Source organism: Ursus americanus, chromosome 4, assembly GCF_024610735.1.
Source record: "Ursus americanus isolate L20-20 chromosome 4, mUrsAme1.1.p, whole genome shotgun sequence".
Classification (NCBI taxonomy): Eukaryota; Metazoa; Chordata; class Mammalia; order Carnivora; family Ursidae; genus Ursus; species Ursus americanus.
The window spans coordinates 21,074,333-21,095,555 of NC_142130.1; the positions used below are offsets into that span (position 1 = coordinate 21,074,333).

The 21,223-nt window shown below is 42.2% G+C and overlaps 2 protein-coding genes across 7 annotated transcripts in view; one reads left to right on the forward strand and one right to left on the reverse strand.

Moving 5' to 3' along the window:
- The window catches only part of ABCC5 (ATP binding cassette subfamily C member 5), a 171,674-nt gene that overhangs the window by 83,654 nt on the left and 66,797 nt on the right, over positions 1-21,223 (reverse strand). For 4 of the 6 annotated variants that reach the window (XM_045776643.2, XM_045776652.2, XM_045776651.2 and 1 more), the window contains exon 3: positions 2,256-2,439. In XM_045776643.2, the coding sequence (XP_045632599.1) occupies positions 2,256-2,439 (184 nt within the window). Of the gene's footprint in view, positions 1-2,255; positions 2,440-3,976; positions 5,799-5,844; positions 10,188-21,223 lie in introns of those variants that run through there. The other 2 variants (XM_045776644.2, XM_045776649.2) reach the window with 2 other exon arrangements.
- On the forward strand, positions 15,645-20,892 carry LOC123778951 (5-hydroxytryptamine receptor 3C-like). The gene is made up of 9 exons (XM_087861456.1): positions 15,645-15,777; positions 16,909-17,075; positions 17,454-17,498; positions 17,945-18,054; positions 18,319-18,488; positions 18,896-19,056; positions 19,857-20,061; positions 20,240-20,455; positions 20,585-20,892. The coding sequence occupies exons 1-9, from the start codon at positions 15,711-15,713 to the stop codon at positions 20,812-20,814; spliced, it is 1,371 nt and encodes a 456-aa protein (XP_087717582.1). The 5' UTR covers positions 15,645-15,710; the 3' UTR covers positions 20,815-20,892.

The following is a 21,223-nucleotide window of genomic DNA, read 5'->3' on the forward strand; positions in this document are numbered from 1 at the left end:
CCAGTTAAAAGGAAAGAACTATCTATAACATGGAAGGCTACTCACAAAAAGAAAGTACTGTTACACGCAACAAAGTAGAGGGATCTCAAGGAAATTATGCACAGTGAAAAAAGCCTCCAAAGTTACATACTATGTGATTCATTTATATAGCATTCTTAAAATGACAAAATTACTGAGGTGGGGAGCAAATTAGAGGTTGCCTGAGCCTGGGGGAGAAGGGAAGGGAGGTGGCTGTGGCTGTGAGGAAGGTGAGGGTAGCATGAGAGATCCCTGGGATGGTACTGTTGTGTGTTTTGACTGTGGTGGGGGTCACACAAATCTACGCATGTGAAAAAAACTGCATAGACTATACACACACAAACCAGTGCCCACAAAACTGTAAAACCAGTAAAGTCTTTTTTTTTTTTAAAGATTTTATTTATTTAGGGGCGCCTGGGTAGCGCAGTCGTTAAAGCGTCTGCCTTCGGCTCAGGGCGTGATCCCGGCGTACCGGGATCGAGTCCCACATCGGGCTCCTCTGCTATGAGCCTGCTTCTTCCTCTCCCACTCCCCCTGCTGTGTTCCCTCTCTCGCTGGCTGTCTCTCTGTCACATAAATAAATAAAATCTTTAAAAAAAAAAAAAAAGATTTTATTTATTTATATTGGGGAGAGAGAGAGAGCACAAGCGGGGGGTGAGGGAGGCGCAGAGAGAGAGGGAGCCTGATGCAGGATTTGACCCCAGGACCCTGGAATCATGACCTGAGCTGAAGGCAGATGATTTACTGACTGAGCCACCCAGGTGCCCAAAACCAGTTAAGTTTCAGTGAGGTGGATGATTGTATCAATGTTGAAATACTGTACTACAGTGATGCAAGGAGTTACCGTTGGGAGAAGCTGGATATAGTGTATATGGAATCTCTTTGGATTATTTTTTGCAACTGCATATGGATCTACAGTTATCTCAAAATAAAAAGGGGTGGGGGAACCCTCCTCAATAACTTCCAAGAGCTCCCCAGTGGCCATAGTAAAAGATTCCTCAGCATGGCATGCAGAATTTTCTTTCACATCCTAAGCTCTAGACAACTAGCTCTAAGATCTAACATTTACTGAGCACAGGCTATGTGGCATTTTGTATGTATCATCTCATTTAATCCTCAGTGATCCCATGAGTTAGGTTCTATCATCAATACCACTTTATTCATAAGCCACTGAAGCACAGATGACAAAGTAGCTTGAAAGCATCCCCACCCAATCATCCTTCGAAGCCTGGCTCCAATGCTACCTTTGTGACCCTTTCCAGAGTTAAGTGCTATACTAACAGTGACTAGCACTCAATAAATGTTTAACATAAGGCCCAGACAAATGATACAAATCAGTTACAAAACTGGTGCCCTAAGGTCCTGATATTGATTACATTGACTACGTATCTCCAAAGTTAAGCTTGAATGGGAAACTACTGTATAATACACAGTGCGGACAGAAAACATCTATTAGTGAGAAGATGTTGATTAATAAGGCAACGGCTTTCACATACCAAAGAAGGACAGGTAACGTCAGGCTAATAAACTCCAGTGTCAACTGCAAAGTTTACATGATTCTCAAGTTTGCACATACAAATACATGAACACAAACCTCACCTTCCTAAACCCAATCACCCCCATTCTTCCTTATTAGTTACTTTTGCAATTGAAGAAAATGTATAATTTTTTTTCAAAAGAAAGATATTTCTTCTAGTTTAAAATGTATATGTCATCATTTCCCTGGGAGAAAACTAGATTCTTATCCAAAGGCTCCTTTGCATTCATGGATTTCCTCGGAAAACTTAAGGATTATACTACAATAATCTCGAATTGTTCCAATACTCTGAAATCTGAATGAGTCCCTCCAAAGGATTCACATTTTAAACCCAGACAACAGAGGTAGGGGAATAAAAACAATTTTAAGTACACACATGAAGTTGAATGCTTCATATTCCCTCTGCTCCCTCCCCAGCACCCCCACCCCCAACCCCACAAGCCGACTTCTCTTAAGCAAAGCCTTTTCAGAAGGCACCAAAGGGCAGTATAAGCCAGAGAGAGGAGAACTCAGAGCGAGAAATAGGTGGGAGGCCGAAGCAAACTCTCATCCTTCACGTGCACCTGTAAATTCTTACCAGTGACCTAAAGCCCACAACAAAAACGAAACTTCTTTTTAATAATGCATTACATGAAAAAAGAAGGTGTGGTCTAGTGCAGCAAGCAGGTAAGAAAAGGGATTCAGGAAAGGAAATACTGACCGGTCGAGTTCTCTTATATTTGGAGTCCTCTCGGTCTCTGTGCTGCCCAGAAGTGCTGGTTCTCTCCCTCACATTTCTATAACCAGGACTGGGGATGATATACTCTTTTCCTATGTCGATATCCTTCATCTTCTCTGAGTGGAGGTGCCAGGGCTCACAGACTTTTGGTTTCACTTGAGAATTTCTGAAATTAAAAATACATCGTGGAAGAACACTGCAGGTCAATTATACCAGAACTTTAAAAACAATTTGAAAAACTTTTTAAAATTTCATCAAGGAAAGGTATTTCCTAAATTGTGCTTAAGCATTTGCAAAAGTACTTTAAAATAGGAAGAAAGGGGGGTGCCTGACTGGCTCAGTTGGAGGAGCACGTGACCCTTAATCTCAGGGTCATGAATTCCAGCCCCACACTGGGTGTAGAGATTAAATAAATAACTTAAAAAAATAAAATAAAATAAAATGGGAAAAAAGGACAAAAGCATTAAAGTTTTCTTAGCATTATATCCTCAAAAAATAATTTTCAGAAATTTTTCAAGTGCCATTTCATTTTTCAAAGAAAAAAAATTCAGTGTAGTACAATCAAGAATTACTTCCCACCTCTAAGGGGGGAAAACAGATTAGAAAAAAAAAAACCACACCAGTAAAGAGATACTACCCCCTTCAACTAAGCTCAAACCAAATCCCAATGTATAGAGCATTTAGATAAGTCTTTAAAAAAAAAAAAAGGCTTTTAAGTCTGTTCCAAGCATTACAAACTCCACAATTTTAAAATGGATATCATGCCTCCTACTAAATGTTACTAAATGAAAACTTACAAAGCACTTATTCCACTAATGATATATCCCAGCTTTGCATTTTTATAGTCAAGTAATAGATTAGTTGACGTTATTTTAAAGCTCCATGAAGTTACATGGATAAAATACAAACCAATATTGCACCTTAACTTTACAAACAAATTCCCCTTGGGGTAATGCAAGTGTTCTAAAATTAGACAGTGGTGATGGTTGCACGACTCTGTGAATGTGTTACCCAAACACTGAGTTGTATACTTTATAGGGGTGCCTTTCATGGTATATCAATCATATCTCAACAAAACTGTTAATCAATTACAATAATGAAAACAAATTTCCCATCCGGTCCTGCAAAATCTTACCTCGTATCTACCTAAAACTCTGTTCTAAACCCCTGCTTGCCTGCCTACCTTTAATCAATATCCTGTATCAACTCTGGCTACTTCTGAGAAAATAAAACACATACATCTCCCTTGAAAACATTTTTCCCACTCTGAGATGGTTCAAAGTTTCCCAGATACAAGCTGAGAAAACACCTTTCACACCAGTCTCACTAACAATTAAAGAAGTGTAGCTGTGCTGCCTTTTGGATTCCATAAATTCCTACCTATCACAGTGTCTTAAAAGTACTACTTTGCAGACAAAATTCTGACAGCTACAACTCATTTTTTAAGATATCAGAGAAAAGGAGAATACTTAATAAATAAAAAAGGACTAAATCTCCTCCATACAGACGTGCTTCCAGCACACAAAAAACTTGACTTCTGGCCTTTCAGAAGTACCCTGAGTTGATACTGCTAAATTACTTATCTTAAAAAAAAAAAGTCACCTTGTCCAAGGACAAACGACACTATTAAGAACACCAGCTTACAACCAAGAGCACAGCAATCACGTCACTGAGACCTCATTAAGCCTAAACTATAAACAGACCTGGCATCTGCCTGTGTCCCCAATGTTGGGATGCAGCTGCAGATCAGAGTAATCCTTCTTGCTAGAGGGATCACAGAAGTCCAACCTTCCTCTCAAAAGGTTCCCTAATGTAGCTGATTATGTGGAAGCTGAAAAAATTAGTCCTCCTCTGAAAAAAAGGCAAGAGGAGGGAAGTGAGTTTGAAAGGGACACAGCCAAACTAATTCACGATACCAAAGGCCAGGTCAACAAGAACGTAAAGCACATCTCAATTGTCTAAGAACTCACAATAACCAAAGTTTGTTCCACTTTATTTCAAGTTATTCTATGTGTAAAGGGGGTGGGGAGCGGTTTTCCATTACCTCTGACACTCTTGTTTCTTTAATTTCCTGGGAAAAGAGGCATAGCCATGAAAGTAAGCAGGCCTTGAGTAGGCACAAAGTTACTATCTCTTGGCCTTGAACATAAGGAGGAGTCCATCTTCTGTGTCTCAGGGTTGTAAGACAGGGCACCCCACATGGAGGCCACCCAAGGGCTAGGAATCCCTATAGGCTGTAGAAAGCAACCGAGAAAGGAGCACTAGGCTTGACTCTTTGTGAATTCTGCGTGTATGTACCTATGTTTCTCTGTTCTCCCTCACGGTTGCTCAAAGGTTGTTTTTAAATGCTAACTTGCCTCAGTTATCAAGAAAGAGAAAAAAAAGGAAAGGTTTTTTGTTTTTTGTTATGTTTGAGTCAGAGCTCTACAATGGCACTAGCAGAATAACCAAAGTGGGAGAACCCCAAAGAAGTGCCCAGAGTCAAAATCAATAGAGCTGGGGCCATTGGGTCAGCCACCTTGTTTATCAAGGCTCTCCTTCCAGTGGTAAAGTGTAGACATTCTCCCTGCACAATGATGCAGGAGAAACTGCAGAGGGGGAGGGGGGCTCCACAGGATTACAAGAACTGTAACTAGCCAGACTGGTGTCTCCAAATTGCCTTCATTACCACATTCCTTAGGTATCCAACTTCAGGAATCCCATTCAGGCCCTTAAGCCGCACAAGACCCGAAGCGATTTGCCACCCTCTTATAATGCACTTGTGCTTCCAACCTTCCGCACCATTCACTTGGGCGCAAGACCCCATTATAACCTATCCATCTCGCCCTTCAAAACCTTCTGAAACTTTGCCAATCATTCCCGTGCCCAGCTGCCTCCTGCCTCGCCACGGCTGTGCAGAAGCCAGATGACCCCCGTGCAATAAACACAAAGCAACATGCAGCTTTGTGGGGTGGAAGTGGAAAGGCACTGATGACAGCCAGGATATTTTGGATTTCATTCCGGGCTCTGCCCTGGGTTTGCTGTGCGTACTTCTGTCATGAACCTCCATTTATCCATTTGCAAAAAAACACGAGAGGATGACTTCGAAGGTCGCTGGCGGCTCAGAATCGCCGGTGCGCGGCTAGAGCTGAGATGCCCCAGGACGCCCTCCCCACAGGCATGAGGATGGGGGCTTCTCCCGGGCCAGCCTCGCCCGGCATGCCCTGACCCTAGGGCGTTCCCACAGCCAGTAAGGGCCTGAGGAGGCCACCGCGACCCACACCCACGGGCCGCGGGCGCAGCACCCCCTGGTGGCCGCAGCCGGGAATGTAGCCAGCGCTCCCGACCACTCATCCCACCCTACCTGCCTTCCGGCGCCAGTACCTCACCACGAGCCCTCGGGGGTTGCGTCCCGAGAAGGTGGCGGCGGGACACTAGAAGGAGGGCAGGTTGCCCTTATCAGGTCTCCGGTTTCCCCCGAACTGCTCTTTTATGCCCGATCCGAGTCCGCCACCCCCGGAGGGAACACACAGAGGTGACCCCCGTGACAACCAAGGGAGAAGGAAGGGGTGCGGCGGTAGCAGCCACCTACCTGTGCCCCGGCTCCAAGGCGGCCGCACCGGCCACTCGACCACGCTCCCGAGCATCAGCCCCGGAGCAAAACAAGCCTTTATAGCGGCATTGGCCGCCAGACTGCGCAGGCGTGCTGCACAAAGACTCCCCAAGACTGAAGGGAATTGTAGTCCCCCTTCCAGGAGCCCGAGGCTCGACACACGGTAAAAGACTATATTTCCCAGAAGCGCCACGGAAGCCCTGGAGGAGGTGTAGGCTGCTCCTCCTTTCCACCGCGCTCCTGGCGCTGCACCATCCTTCTCAGAGCTTCTGCGAGCCTGTCTGGAATCTTCTTTGAGGCCCTGTGCCCCAGTGGGTGGCCGGGAGGGTTGACAGTACCTGTGTGTGGGCGGGCAGCTCGGTGTTTGTAGGCAGGGCGGGCGCGACGGTGTGCGACCGTACATGCACCAGAAAACACCGTGAAGGTCATCAGTGATCAACTAGCCCCAAATCTTATCTCTTATGGCACTTAACATTTTACGATTGTTTGCTCAGGATTCAACCCTGCATTCTGCACTCACCTTTCTCACTTTTATCCCATTGCCCTTCACATAATCTAGTGCCATCTGGTTTTGAGGATCACGGTTTCTAGGGTAATAAGAGCCTTAGATACAGTGTGCCAACTCCTTTTGGAAATCAAACTGCGGTTCCCAAAGACATTGATTACAGTATTTCTCTTTGTGTTTCATCTGTACCTTCAACAGGATCATAACATCACTACTCTCTGCTGAGTGCCTACCTACTCTGTATGTGGTGCTTTACGTGAAATTCTTGTTTCTTTTGATCTCCATAACAACACTATGTGTAGGTATATATTTTACATTTCAGAGATTTACAAAAAAAGGAAAGTGACTTGTCCATCTTTATACAACTAGCTAGTGTGGACACTAAGGTATCATAAAGCTGAGTTAATTAACACTGTGTTCCTGCATAAGGATGGATTAATAGGCCAATGCAACAGAACAAAGAGGCTAGAAACAGACTCATGCAGATATGTAAACATGAACTGTGACCGGGAGAACATTACAGATCAACAGGGAAAGGAAGAAGTTTGGATAAATAGTGTTGGGACAATTGCTTATCTGTATTTTTTAAAACTCAGGGAATTACTATATCAGCCCACACAGAAGAATCAATTTCAAATAGATCAAAAGGCTACCTACAAAACGGAAAACTTTAAAATGTTTAGAAGAAAATGTGAAATATCTTAATGAAGTTGGGAGTAGAGAAGAACTTCCAAAACAAGTTGCAAAAACAAATAATGAAGGAAATATTGATACATCTTTACTACAGTAAAATTTAAACTTCTGTACAAGAGTCATAAAGTGAAAAGTGAAACCACAAGTTACAACTGACAAAGTTTCTTGATACAAAATGTACAGATAATTTCTACAACTCAGTAAGAAATGACAAATAACCGAGTACAAAAATAGGCAAGTCATATGAACAGATAGTCCACACACAGTAAAGGAGACCTCGGCAGCCATTCAAACTGAAAAAACACCCAATCAGGAAAATAATCAGGGAAATTGTAGTTAAAATACCAATGAGGTACCATTTTATGCCCATCTCATGGGAAAATGTAAACACCTGACAACATCAACTGTTTTCAAGGATCTGGAAAAAAAGGATATTTCACACGTTGCTGGCAGAGTGAGTCTCAATCGATAAAACCACGTTAAAGAGCAATCTGGCCATATTTAGTAGATTGGAAATGGGCTAGAAGGTTACATCGATTAGACCCCTAGCAGACCCCTAAAATGTAGCGATTGAAGACAAGAAGTTTATTTCTCTCATAAGAAAAAGGCTTGGGTAAGTATACCAGATCAATAGTGTAGTCCTGCTCCATGCAGGCGGTCAGGGACCCAGGGTGATGGTGGCTCTGTCAGGTTCAACATATAGCTCCCAAAGTTGTTCTACTCATTGCCACCACCAGTCACCCAGGTGGAAGGAAGGAAAAAGAGAATATGGAGAAACGTGACCTGGTGTTGAGGCACCAGCAGGGAAGCAACATACATCATTTCCATTCACATTCTATTAGTGACTATTTAGTCATATGGGCACATCTGAGTGAGAGGGAAACTGGGAAATGCAATCCTCAGTCAGGCAGCTATGAGCCATCTACAATTCCATTACAATGGAAGAAGGAAAGAATAGATTTTAGTGGAAACTAATGATTTCTGGCTCATGTGCCTATCCTTGAACACAGCAATGCTGTGTCTACATATATACTTTAGGGTAGTCTTTCTCAATGGAGGCTGCTGCAAGTGAAGTAAGCCCTAAACAAAATGACTATTTTCTCAATTCTCCCAAAGATAACACATATCTAGTATCATTCTAGATGTCCAAGAGAGAAGTTAATTCATTCCACACAGTGAATGCCTTAGGGCATCAGGGCTTAATGCTATTAGCTGAGAAAAGCTGCCCTAAAGGGCCTCTCTCTCTCTCTCTCTCTCTCTCTCTCACACACACACACACACACATACACAAGGAGATATATTCATTGTGCATTGTTTGTAGTAGTGAAAATAATCTAACTCCCATTAACAAGAGAACAGATAACTAGATTATGGTATTCATACAATGAGATACTATATAGCAGTTAAATAACATGGGCTATAATGTATCAGTATGTATAAGTCTCAAAAACAATGTTGAACCAAAATAAGTTACAGAGAGAAAATTGTATAGCCCCGTTTGTATTAATTTTTTAAAAATGTAAAAATATGATCTTTTGTTTATGGATACACATATATGTACTTAAAAATATAAAACATACCTGGGCATCATAAACAACAATTTCAAGGGGTAGTTGGAGGTATAGCGGGTGTTGGAAGTATAAGAGTAAAATCAGAGAGGGATACACAAGGGGCTTCATCTGTTTTTGTAATGTTTTATTTCTTTTTAAGGTGACTTGTAAATGTTAAAGTTTCACTAAGCTTGGAGTGGGAACACAGGTCCTTCTAATATAATTTGCTGTACTTTTCGGTAGCCTTTAAGAATTTCACAATAAAAATGTTTTAATATCATAGAAACAAACCATTTCTCCCCTCAATGGGGATATGTGCGATTGAACAGAGGAATTTTGCAGATATCTGTATCTGTATCTGTATCTACTGCTGAGAATTCCTGAAGCCCCTATGGCCATCTGGTTGGATAAGAAAAACTTCTCCTGAGCACACTTCAAGCCACCTTGCCGAGGTATACTAGTACTCCCAACCATGCCTCAAACACTGTATAACCCAAAAGCTGCATACCTGATACCTTCATAGCAAATAAAAATCTTCTAAAATCTCCCTGAAATACTTCACATATATTGATTATAGGTTAAAAAGAAGAAGAAGAAGAGATGAGCATTATGCAGCCCTTGCACCAGGCCTCAATACGCTATGGGTATGCCACCAATGGCCTGAGCCAAAGACTTATACTTAACTTATACTTATTTATAAGTAAAATAAGACTTATACTTATTTACATGATATTGATTGCCAAGTATCCCTTCCTTAAAACATGTTTGTGTTGTGAAGTGTTTTGGGGGGGTTATATTCTCCAACCCTCAGGCAAGGGGGCTAGAGTGGAAAATCTATGTAAACCCAGACTTGTATACATGTTTTAAAATAATATTTATGTCGTGTAATACACTAAAAATATTCATTCAGTATTTCACGGAGCTACAGTGGAGCTAAAACAGACAAGTTTCCTGCCCTCATGGGGCTTAGAGCTCCAAGTCAACATTTAATTTAATTTAAATTTAAATTATAACCGTAGCAGGTACTAGAGAAGGAAGGTGTGAGTTGCATCTGAAGGAGAGCAGGAGTTAGTGAGGTGAAGACAGTGCAGGTGGGTGGAGCAAAGGGCACTCCACACAGAGAGAACAACAACCAAGTGGTAGGAGAAGGAAGGGAACATCTCCAAAGTCTTTATAGACCATGTTACAGATCTTAGAGGAAGAGCAAAAGGCAACCATTGCAAGGTTTTAAAAGGTGAGTGGGTTAAGGGTTGAGAAATCAAATTTGCATTTTGAAAACTGCACTGTGGCTGGCAGACTGGAGGAAGAATTAGAGGCAGGTAGAATGGAAGAGAAGAGTCTGGCTAGGAGTGCCTATTGTCATCCAGTGAAGAGATGATGGTGGTTTGGACTAGGATTGTGGTAGAAAAGATGGAGAGAAGTGGGTGGCCTCAAAGGAAATTTAAGAGGTGGGGCGCCTGGGTGGCTCAGTCAATTAAGCATCTGCCTTCAGCTCAGGACTTCTCAGGGTCCTGGGATCGAGTCCTGCTTCGGGCTCCCTGCTTGGCAGGGAGCCTTCTTCTCCCCCTGCCCCTCCCCCTGCCCCCGCTCATTCTCTCTCTCTCTTTCTCAAATAAGTAAATAAAATCTTTTTTAAAAAGTGAGAGAGATTTAGGAGGTAAAATCAGCAGATCTTGCTGATGGATTACATAAAGTGGTGTGAGAAAGAGAGGTGTCAAGGGTAATACCTAGGTTTCTGGTTGCAAACCTGGATGGATGGTGGTACCAATTGCTCATTGACAGAAGTGTTCTACTGTGGTAGCCTCTGATAGCTCCTCTATCCAGGTTACCAGGACTTAATGTCAAATGGTAAGGATCACCCCACATCTGTTGGGGCTCTCACGTTGAATTCTCCTGCCACTTTTGAAGACAAAATTTCACTTTTGCAGATCAACTTCACAATGAAAGTCATTTTAATGAAATAAGCCTTTTTTTTTTCAAGTTAGCTAATAAACTGAATCTTTTCTTTGACATCACAGAAACAACAGTGTGAGAGAATGATGAACCTCTTTAATGTTCTCGGGCAACCTAGAAAAGAGAAGAAGATTTAATATGTCAACAGTGCCAAAATGGGTACAGCCTCTATGGAAAACACTATGGAGTTCCCTCAAAAAATTAAAAATAAAATTATCATATGATTCATTAATTCCACTACTGGGTATTTACCCAAAGAAAATGAAAACACCAATTTGAAAAGATACATGCACCCCTATGTTTATTGCAGCATTATTTACAATAACCAAGATATGGAAACAACCCAAGTGTCTATCCATAGATGAATGCATAAAGAAGATTATATATATTATATGTAGCATATATATTATATATATAATGGAATATTACTCAGCCATAAAAAGACTGAAATCTTGCTATTTACAATGACATGGACGGATCTAGAGGGTATAATGCTAAATGAAATAAGTCAGCCAGAGAAAAACAAATACCATATGATTTCACTTGCATATGGAATTTAAGAAACAAAACATATGAACAGAGGAAAAAAAGAGACCAATAAAAAGCAGACTCTTAAATATGGAGAACAAACTGATGGTTGCCAGAGGGGTGGAGGGGAGTTAAATAGGTCAAGGGGATTAAAAGTACACTTATCATGATGAGCACTGAGTAAGTATAGAATTGTTGAATCACCATATTGTACACCTGAAACCAATAAAGCACTGTATGTTAATTATACTGGAATTTAAACATTTTTTAATATAAATCAGAAAAAAAAAAGATGTTAATGCTGAGTGAAAGCCAAATGACATCAATGCATGTTATACAGACAAAAGTTTCATAGTATTTTCAGCAGAGAACTACAGTGGATGAAACAGAGTGTTCATACGGTACACAGCAGTATAGGCGCGTTATGATAGTCATATCACATAGTCACTTTATGAAGGAAAGAATTACACACTTCCCACCTTCATAGTAATAACATCCCAGGTTCATTAGCAGTAAGGGTAGTGGTTAGAAAGAAATGAAGAACTGCTTTAAAAAAATTTTTTTAAGTATTATTGTATCGAGAAGTACTAAGAAATTGACCCAGCAAAATAACAGGTGTTTAAAAGTTAGCTCCTTGGGATGCCTGGGTGGCTCAGTCAGCTAAGCGTCTGCCTTCCGCTCGGGTCATGATCCCAGGGTCCTGGAATCGAGTCCCACATCGGGATCCTTGCTCAGCAGGGACCCTGCTTCTCCCTCTGCTTGTGTACTCTCTCTCTCTGACAAATAAATAAATAAAATCTTTTTTAAAAATTAGCTCCTTGTTAAAAAGAGGGGCAAATTGTCACCAATTATCTAATTTTAACAAAACAGTATTATCCACCACATCAAATTAGTGTTGTGTTGATTCTATAGTCTCATATGTGCATAATTTGCAAATTTATTCTGATTTTATAGTAGTATAAGAGCTGTGGGTATAATGACTTTATACATTATTTTATGAATATATATATTTAAGTGTTATTACAAATAATTCAAGTCAACATCAGGGGCTTAGGACTTTTGTTTCCCTTAAAGAGGTTGAACCTAATTCAACTTTGGGAACCACTGAGTGATAGAATAAAACAGAACTTCAGCTAGGTATTCAAGGCCTTCCATGATCTGGCCCCACATAATATCACAGTTTCATTTCCTGTTACTCATCTACTCAAATCTAAGGTCCTCACAACACTGTAATTTCCATGTTTTTAATTTAGCTTCCCTCCACCCAGAACAATCATCTAAATCTCCTCAGCTAAAATAAGCATCATAGCCCATAGACAGGCCTTGGGATTTTAATTCTCCCAGAATGACAACTAAGGGTTACTTACTCAGCTGAATAAAATGCTGCTGTATGTCCGATGTCTCTCCTGGGAAGATGTACATGGGGGATTATCCCACATTACTGAGAAGTATGGATGGGCCCCTGTCAGGTCACAAAGTGGGAAGCAACAGGGTCCCACTAAGCCAGAGAAGCCAAACCAATAGTGCAGCGAAGATGGAGCCTTCTCTCTAAAACAGGCCTTCACAGGCTGGAAGAGTGGTCACTCCTAGTCACTCCCCAAAACTTCTCAAGTGCTTTGCTTTATAAATATGGGTTTCTGGTGAGAAAAGATAAACCACTTCAGTCTACGTTTGTGATAACATTTTTGGCGTGATTATCTGTTCAGGAAAATTAGAAATCTATGCAGGTTGTATTTATTTTTCACTCAAAGGAATTCATTTATTAAATACCCTCAGGAAAAAAATATGTACCCTTTAAACACAAATTATATACTGGATTGATTATAAGACCACCAATGAGAAAAATCAGCATTGCTTTTCAACTACTAAAATGTTACTGTCTGAGCATATCTGAGAAGTAACAATACCAAAACATGTTTTTAAACTCTAATCCTAAAATCAGATCTAGGTGAATGACATGTGGTCGATAGCTGGTAGGTCATTGATCTAAAGGAAAAGAAAGAAAAAAAATTCCTTCTTGAGCCAAAGTTTATGGCTCATGGATTCAGAAACAACTTGAAATTTTATCTATAGTACTTTCTATTTGCTTGTAGGTTCTTAGAGTTCTAATCAAATTTCAGGTTTTAGAATATTTATCTAAAAACTACTCACCTGATTTACTTTTTAATTTTTTAACTTCTTGATTTATTTATACATATGCTGCTTGCATTCTATATCCCATCTGTAGAATCTTCAAGTTTTTTTTTCTTCTACATTTATTCTATTTACCTAATGCAGTGTTTCCCCCCAAATAATAGATGAAGTGTCAGTCCTGCAAGATATTCTGAGAAAAAGAAATTCCCAAAGTCAACTATGTCTGGGAAATTATATATATGATATTTAAGTCAGGTGAACATTTTAGCTAAACACCCTGAGAAATCCTGAAATAATAAAACCTGTTTAGCGTTCTTTAATTCAGTATTTCCCAGACTTATTTGAACTTGAAAGTAACAAAAATAATTTTTTAGAAATGCATTCACCATCCTGTAGAACTAGTGTTCTGCAGAAAATGCTTGGAGAAATGCTGATGTAAAGTCACCTTAAAACAAACAAAACAAAACACCTTCCTAGAGGAGAAGGGATTCTCAAATGACGTAAAGGGCTGCTGGAGAAGGAGGGATGACCCTTATGGTAACTCAAAGCTGAGAGAGGCTGGGAGAAAAGACTGATGCTCACAGCAACCAGGGTGGCTGCAGTTAACCTAGACATTTTAAGTCCAGAAGGTTCCATTCAGGCTGAAGCAAACTGAGCAATCTCAAGAGAGCCTGAGTAACAATAACAGTTACTATTATTGGCATTTTTTACTTTTATTTCTGCTTCAATTCAATAATTGCTTAGAATGGGAAAGGTACCACACAAACATTACCTCTAACCACATAAAACCCCAATACGAGAGATAAGGAAACCTCTGTTACTGCATCATTCCAGCTCAGTCTGTAAATCTTCATTGAAGCAATTGCTCTCCCTTTCTTTAAAAAAAAAAAAAAAAAGACAACATTTCATTTATTTGACGGAAAGAGCACAAGCAGGGGGAGCAGCAGAGGGAGAAGGAGAAGCAGGCTCTCTGCTGAGCAGGGAGCCTGATGCAGGGCTTGATCCCAGGACCCTGGGATCATGACCTGAGCAGAAGGCAGACGCTTAACCAACTGAGCCACCCAGGCGCCCCTTCAATTGCTCTCCTTTTGTTCTCTAAGCCATTCATTACCCTCTCTGGAGCCTTCCCTAATCCAGCTAATTCTAGTATAAAACAGGTTAAACGCCACTGATGACTTTGGTCTACTTAACCATACCATGTCTGTTTTCCATCATGAATCAAATAGTTGTACATGCTAGGGGCACCTGGGTGGCTCAGTCAGTTGAGCGCCCAACTCTTGATTCTGGCTCAGGTCATGATCTCAGGGTCAGGATCTCAGGGTTGTGAGATTGATCCCTGTGTCCAGCTCTGCAGTCAGTGCAGAACCTGCTTGGGATTCTCTTTTTCTCCCTCCTCCTCTGCCTATCCCCCTGCTTGAGCAATCAATCAATCAATCAATCAATCAATCAATCAAATCTTTTTAAAAAATAGTTGTACATGCTAAATCTGATGAGATCCTGTGATCACCTAGGCATGGCATGGTATTTTGAAATTACTTCCCAAAGTTCTTTTAAAATTATACAAGAAAATCAATCTTAACACTCAAAGTCAAACTCAAATGCCTAAAGAGACCAAACAGGTAACAAAAATGAGGGGAATTGGTCAGGAATACTCAATAGTTGGTGACAGACTGTGTTGATCTAGACAGAATGTTCCATCCAAAGGGCATGACCATAAACTGTGGCAGATTGTTGTCAAGTAAAAACATGAGCCCAGTATTGCTTGATCTTGTTTTTTCAAATGAAGCCAGAAATACAGTTTTTCCATGAGATCTCCCAATTTTTAATATGTTGACAACCAACTAATTTCTTATAAATATTAGCAGGGCCAAAACAACATTAATTTGCAAGCTGTTCGCTCATGTTCTCATAAGTCAATGTCTACTAAACATTGCATTGCCTCTACCACCTCTACCCCACTGATCACTCCCTCCAACCAGTAGACTTGAGTTGCTTTTGACACACTCGAAAAATCAAAAGCTTGCCAGTACTGAAATTATATTTAAAACCTCAGAGTCAGAAGTTGATTATAAAAAGGAGGCCCCCAGTTTTTTTGAAAGATGCTAGCAAGGTTAAGATAAGTGCATGTGCCCCTTGAAAGCTCTGGCAATTATTATGTGCCCTTTCTATGATGCATTATATGCCAGACTGACTCTAAGTATGAGGAGACCATTAGCACATATTTTTTTCTTCCTCCTCTCCAAACTTACTTGCCAGATTACTTTTGGAGATGAGATTCAGGCTCAACTAGGGCACAGGGTGCCGTAGTCCTCTGTGATTCTCTTGTCACCATGGGTGCCTGTTAGAGAGGTGGCTAATGCCACCTGATACATGTATTATTCAAAGCTAGGGTTCAAGGTGTGGCCTGTGGTCTTTTAAGATCAACATCATCACTAAGTCCCCAGAGATCAACATTATCTCAGAGAAGAGCCAAAGAAAAGAAGATGGGAAGAAGTGGGCTCCATGAGAATGGATGCTTCCTCTGCCTCATTCTCCACCTGCTGCTTCAAGGTAAGAAGGGACAAGAGCAAAAACGAAGCAAACATATAGCTTCTGAGATACAGACAAACCAGGCTAATTTTTGTTATTCCTAGATAGTCAACGCCTGGATATTCATTTTGGTAAAATGAAAACTCAGGACACTGGCAGCTTTCTACCTCTTTGTAAGATCCGTCTCTCCCTGTGCTTCTCTTGGCCTCTTCTCTCTCCCCATGTCTTTCTCTTTCCAGGCACATAACCTAACTGCATATTTCTGAGTATCAACTAATATTAAAAAGAAGACAATTTTTTCTCAGCTCTCTTGAAGTAAATTAAAGGGAACAGAGAAAATGTTAAAGGGAAGAAGGTGATGAGAAGATCTGTCATGAAAAAGGGAAACATTTTCAGTAAATTTTTTTTCAATATAGATTATTTTTCTCATTCATTATTGAAAATGAACAATGAGGGTTAGTACAATACCAGAGATAGATCTGAATAGACTCTACCAGAAGATGTTACCACACAATTCTCTATTCTGCGTCACAAGGTATGACTAGAAAAGGGCTAGGTATAAAATGGGTATCAAGGAACTCTCTTTAAGATAGTCTCAGTGGTGAGGACCACTGTGGTTTAGAGAACAATCACAGTGCATAGTAGAGACACGGGAAATTCTTATTAACTCGAAAAACTGAGTTCCTTCCTTGTCTCACATACCTCACACTCCCTACCTGATTGCCTTCATCATTAATTGATTATCATCTCTGCTGTATTAATATAGTGAGGAGGAGAACTGTGATTGCAAAAATTATCACTGACGTCACTCAGGTGTATCAAGGACAGAAATGAGCAATGGAAGGACACTGAGTGAAGGTGAAAAGGTTTGTGGTGAGATTCAGGACACTGAAAAGTGGTGGTCAGGGCTGAGTTTGCTTACATGTTTGGACAAGTTTTGCATGGGGACAGAAACAATGAATTGAGGATGGAGCCCTGACTCAGCTCACCTCATGAACTTCCACCATTTGCCTACCAGCCCAGGCCACACTCCCTGGCTCAGGTAGGAGGAGCTCACATGCTTCTCCCATGGCCCCTGTTTTCTCTTTGCGCAGAAACACCAGCCAGTCCCCAATCCTGGCACTCCTCTCACAGGGTCTCTGCTCTCTGCAGGAAGAGGCCACACTTTCACCATCAATTGCTCAGGCTTTGACCGGTATGGGGTGGATCCTGCTGCCTTCCAAGCAGTTTTTGACAGAAAGGCCTTCCGTCCAGTCGTCAACTACAGCATCCCCACTCGTGTCAACATCTCCTTCACTATGTCTGCCATTGTGGAAGTGGTAAGTCCTGACTCAACACTGCAATGGGCTGAGCAGTGGTAAGCAGTGGGTTCCCTGCTTAAATTTTGTAAAATGAAAATCTCATTCTTTGGGATCAGAAGATATGACAGGGAATGCTTCAGTGACATCATGGCAGGTAAAATCTTTCCATTTTTGGACTATTCCATAAGAAACATGAACCCAATGGACTTTCATACTTTTTATTTTCACTTATATTTTCCTTGTACCCTGGATTATTTGACCTACATTTTTCAGTGGTTTATGATTTAAAATCACAATTGCCACATAGAACAGCCTTGGAAATGAGTAGGAAGGGGGTGGTGGCATTGGACTTGACTTCATGTAGGCAATGATCCCAGATGAAAATTGTTTTTTCAGGATGCACAGCTTCAACTGATGACGTCTTTCCTGTGGCTAAACGTGGTATGATAGACTGTTTCCCCTTTACTATGGTACCTCCCTTTTTCTACTCCTAGGTGCAGATTATAATAGATAAAGCTGAGAATACCCACGAATTAGACAAGTTCAAACAGAGCCAGACTACCAAATGAAAACACAAAACTTCCTGATTATTCTGCCAGCTTTGGAGTGCAGAGATAGGGCACAGGGAGAAGGTAGCCTAAATCAAGGTCATGGAAGACAATACTTAAGTGGCTCCATCCTAAGGACTCCAAAGCTAAGATCAAGGTCTCCCGTGAGAGCATTGAGGGAGAAGTAGAAGACTTTGTTAATGACATAGTGATAGCTGTTACCAGAGAGGGAGTAAGAGAATGAGGAAATGAGAGAAAAAAGAAATGTAAAGTGCAGGAGACAAAGTATGACTAAAATTAGTTCCCGCCCTATTTGTCCCACACCATGGTTTCCTATAGATCTGGTACAATCCATTCATCAGGTGGAACCCAGAGGAATGTGGAGGTATCAGGAAGATTAGCATAGCAGCTAAGAATCTTTGGCTTCCAGATATCTTCATCGAGGAGTTGTGAGTATCGGGGCTGAAAAAAACCAAGAAGGAGACCCTATTTCCAAGGAAGAGAATGATATAACCAATAGGGGGCACATGAAGACTCAGTTTAGAAGGAGCAATGTCTGAATTGAACTTACAAAACCCCCAGAACATAGCTATAGGTGGAAGGGGGAAGTCAAATGAGTGGGGTTGGAGCACAGGAATGGTGTGACCTGAGAAAGAAGGCCAAGACTGACAGGGAACCCACACTATCCATCTTCCCATCCCTCTCACATACAGCATGGATGTGGATCAGACAGCTACCGGTCTCATGGCTTACGTCAACAGTGAAGGTCTCATCAAATATGATAAGCCAATGAAGGTGGTCAGCATCTGTAACCTGGACATCTTCTATTTCCCCTTTGATGAACAGAACTGCACTCTCACCTTCAGCTCATTCATCTACACAGGTGAGTGAGACTCTTTATAGTAGTCTGTTGAGAGGCAGAGAAAGGGTGTTCTTTTTTTAAGACCTTTTTTTAAAAAAATATTTTATTTATTTACTTGAGAGAAAGAGAGCACAAGTGGGGGTGAGGGGCAGAGAGAGAAGCAGACTCCCTACTGAGCAGGGAGCCTGATGTGGGGCTGGATCCCAGGACCTGAGATCATGCCCTGAGCTGAAGGCAGACGCTAAACCAACTGGGGAAACCAGGTGCCCCCAGAGAAAGGGTTTTGAGAAAGAAGAGGCCAGGAAGCTGGGAACGGTGAGGGGATCTCACTGAAAGGGGTGTGGAAGCTAAGTGGTAAGGAACTCAACAGTCTGGGCAAGGGGGTTGGGAATATTTGGGAGGCTGAGTTGTCTGGGTCTCCTTTGCAGTGGAGAATGTGGTCCTGGGCATGGAGAAGAAAGTGCAGGAGATTTCGAACACATCACAGAACCTCATTCGGAGCAAGGGGGAGTGGGTACTTCTGGGTATCCACCAGAGAATGATGAAGATGACTGTGGGCACCAACCAGTATGACCAAATCATTTTCTATGTGAGCTCAGGGGATGTGGTTGTGATCTTCTCTAAGATGCATAGCTTATGTCCCCTACCAGAATGTAAGCCCACCCCCTAGAAGGTAAGCTCCATAAGGGTGGAGATTTTTATCACTTTTTTCATTGATAAATCTCCACTACCTAGAACAGTACCTGGAGCTCAGTAAGTATTGATTGAATAAATCCTCCCAGAGAGAAAAAAAGGCTCCCATGGGAGTGACTCATAGTGAAAGTGAGATTCCCAACTCCCATGACTATCAGAATTCTTTGGAAGGCAAGAATTTTTATGTTTATTTTTAAAAAGAGATGGTGTAAAAGTTATGAAACATTGTCTATGGGATAGTATGCTTCCAAATCCTGGTGACCACAAAATTATCTGCCATTGTTTTACTTTCCCTTCCACTGGTCTTGAATGGCCACCAGCAAAGTTACTAGAGATTAGACTTTGATGAGGAAAGTAAGCAGAAATACAAGGATAAAATGCACCTGATACCTAAGAATTTGGTCCCACAGTCCTGCCTTGGTAGGGCTAAAAATGGAAGTGAAGAAAGTTGACACCTTGGGTCAGCAAGGAATGAGATACATTTCAGTGGTAAGCAGCATGGTAGAATCAAACCCTGGAAAAGCAGAGTGTAGTGATTAAGATGACTTTGTTGGAAAGAGGGGACAGTGAAAGGGACTTGAGGTAACATTTCCTTCCTAGACAGTTTGGTCTGGGACATATCTCAACTCTTGTTCTTAACTGGCTCAGCAGCCTCCCAGCCTATTCCTCACTTGCTCCTCTGTCTCTTCCCCCCAGGTGGCCATCAGGCGCAAGCCCAGCCTCTACGTCATAAACCTCCTGGTGCCCAGTGGCTTTCTGGTTGCCATCGATGCCCTCAGCTTCTACCTGCCGGCAGAAAGCGAGAATCGTGCCCCATTCAAGATGACACTTCTGCTGGGCTACAATGTCTTCCTGCTCATGATGAATGACTTACTCCCTGCAACTGGCACCCCCCTCATCAGTATGGCCCCTCCCTCCATCAGGAGAATAAAAGCAAGGTGGGGGGAGGGGTGGGGAGATGGACCAGTGGAACCAGGTCAGAGTGAAAAGAGATCCTGGAAAGGGTCCTCCGGGAAAGGAGGAAACACAAAGTCCTGGGAGGTACCTCTGGCCCTTACACAGACCTATCTTCCCTCCAGGTATCTACTTTGCCCTGTGTCTATCCCTGATGGTGGTCAGCCTGCTGGAGACCATCTTCACCACCTACCTGCTGCACCTGGCCACAACCCAGCCCCCACCCATGCCTCAGTGGCTCCACTCTCTGCTTCTTTACTGGGCTAGCCCAAGGAAATGCTGTCCCACTGCACCCCAGAAGGGAAATAAAGGCCTGAGCCCCACCCCTACCCACCTGCCTGGTAAGGGGAGTCAGCACTGCCCACACTTCCTCTTCCCACACCTCCACTCTCTGCTCCTGACTCCTTCCCTGGCCCCCTCCCTCCCCAGGTGCACTTCATGGTCCTGGCTGAGTCTCTTTCTCTCTGTAGGTGTGAAGGAGCCTGTGGAGTTGGTGGGGAAGGTGTCATGTCCCATAGAGTCAGAGTTAAACGGGTGTCCTGGATCAGCAGGGACCCAGCAGGAAGAAGAGGCTCAGAAGCAGCACCTGGTCGACCTGTGGGTGAAGTTCAGCCACGTGATGGACACCCTGCTCTTCCGCCTTTACCTGCTCTTCATGGCCACCTCCATCATCACAGTCATCGTCCTCTGGAACACCTAGGCAAATGCCCACCTGCAAGCTCCAGTCTGGAGCTTCTCTTGCCCCTAGAAACCAGCCAAGCTCCCTTGTGTGTCCAAATCCCAGCCTCACAGCCCTGGCAACCACCTTGTTTTCGACTCAGTCCTTCTGTGCAGTTTCTGGCCAGACCTGGATGACTGCCAAGCCTCCCAGAGTTAGGTCCTTACTCCTGCACGCCATCAGCCCCCTTCATTCTTCCTGTATGTGCTGCCTGCCTGGCTCCTAGGATTTACGTTCCTGGAATACTTTCTTGATTGACTCACCCCCAATAATCCCCTTTACAGAAAGCATTGGCTCTTCCCTGCATTATATTACAGTATCAAAAATCTTGGATTGAGAGTCTTCTTGGAAAAGCTACTCATTACCACATTAAAAAGGATTTTTTAAGTCT

Coding starts and splice junctions, on each gene's coding strand:
- LOC123778951 (XM_087861456.1), top strand. CDS start 15,711: ATGGGAAGAAGTGGGCTCCATGAGAATGGATGCTTCCTCTGCCTCATT. Junction 17,499..17,944: donor CTTTCCTGTGGCTAAACGTG/GTATGATAGACT, acceptor GGTTTCCTATAG/ATCTGGTACAATCCATTCAT. Junction 19,057..19,856: donor ATGACCAAATCATTTTCTAT/GTGAGCTCAGGG, acceptor TCTTCCCCCCAG/GTGGCCATCAGGCGCAAGCC.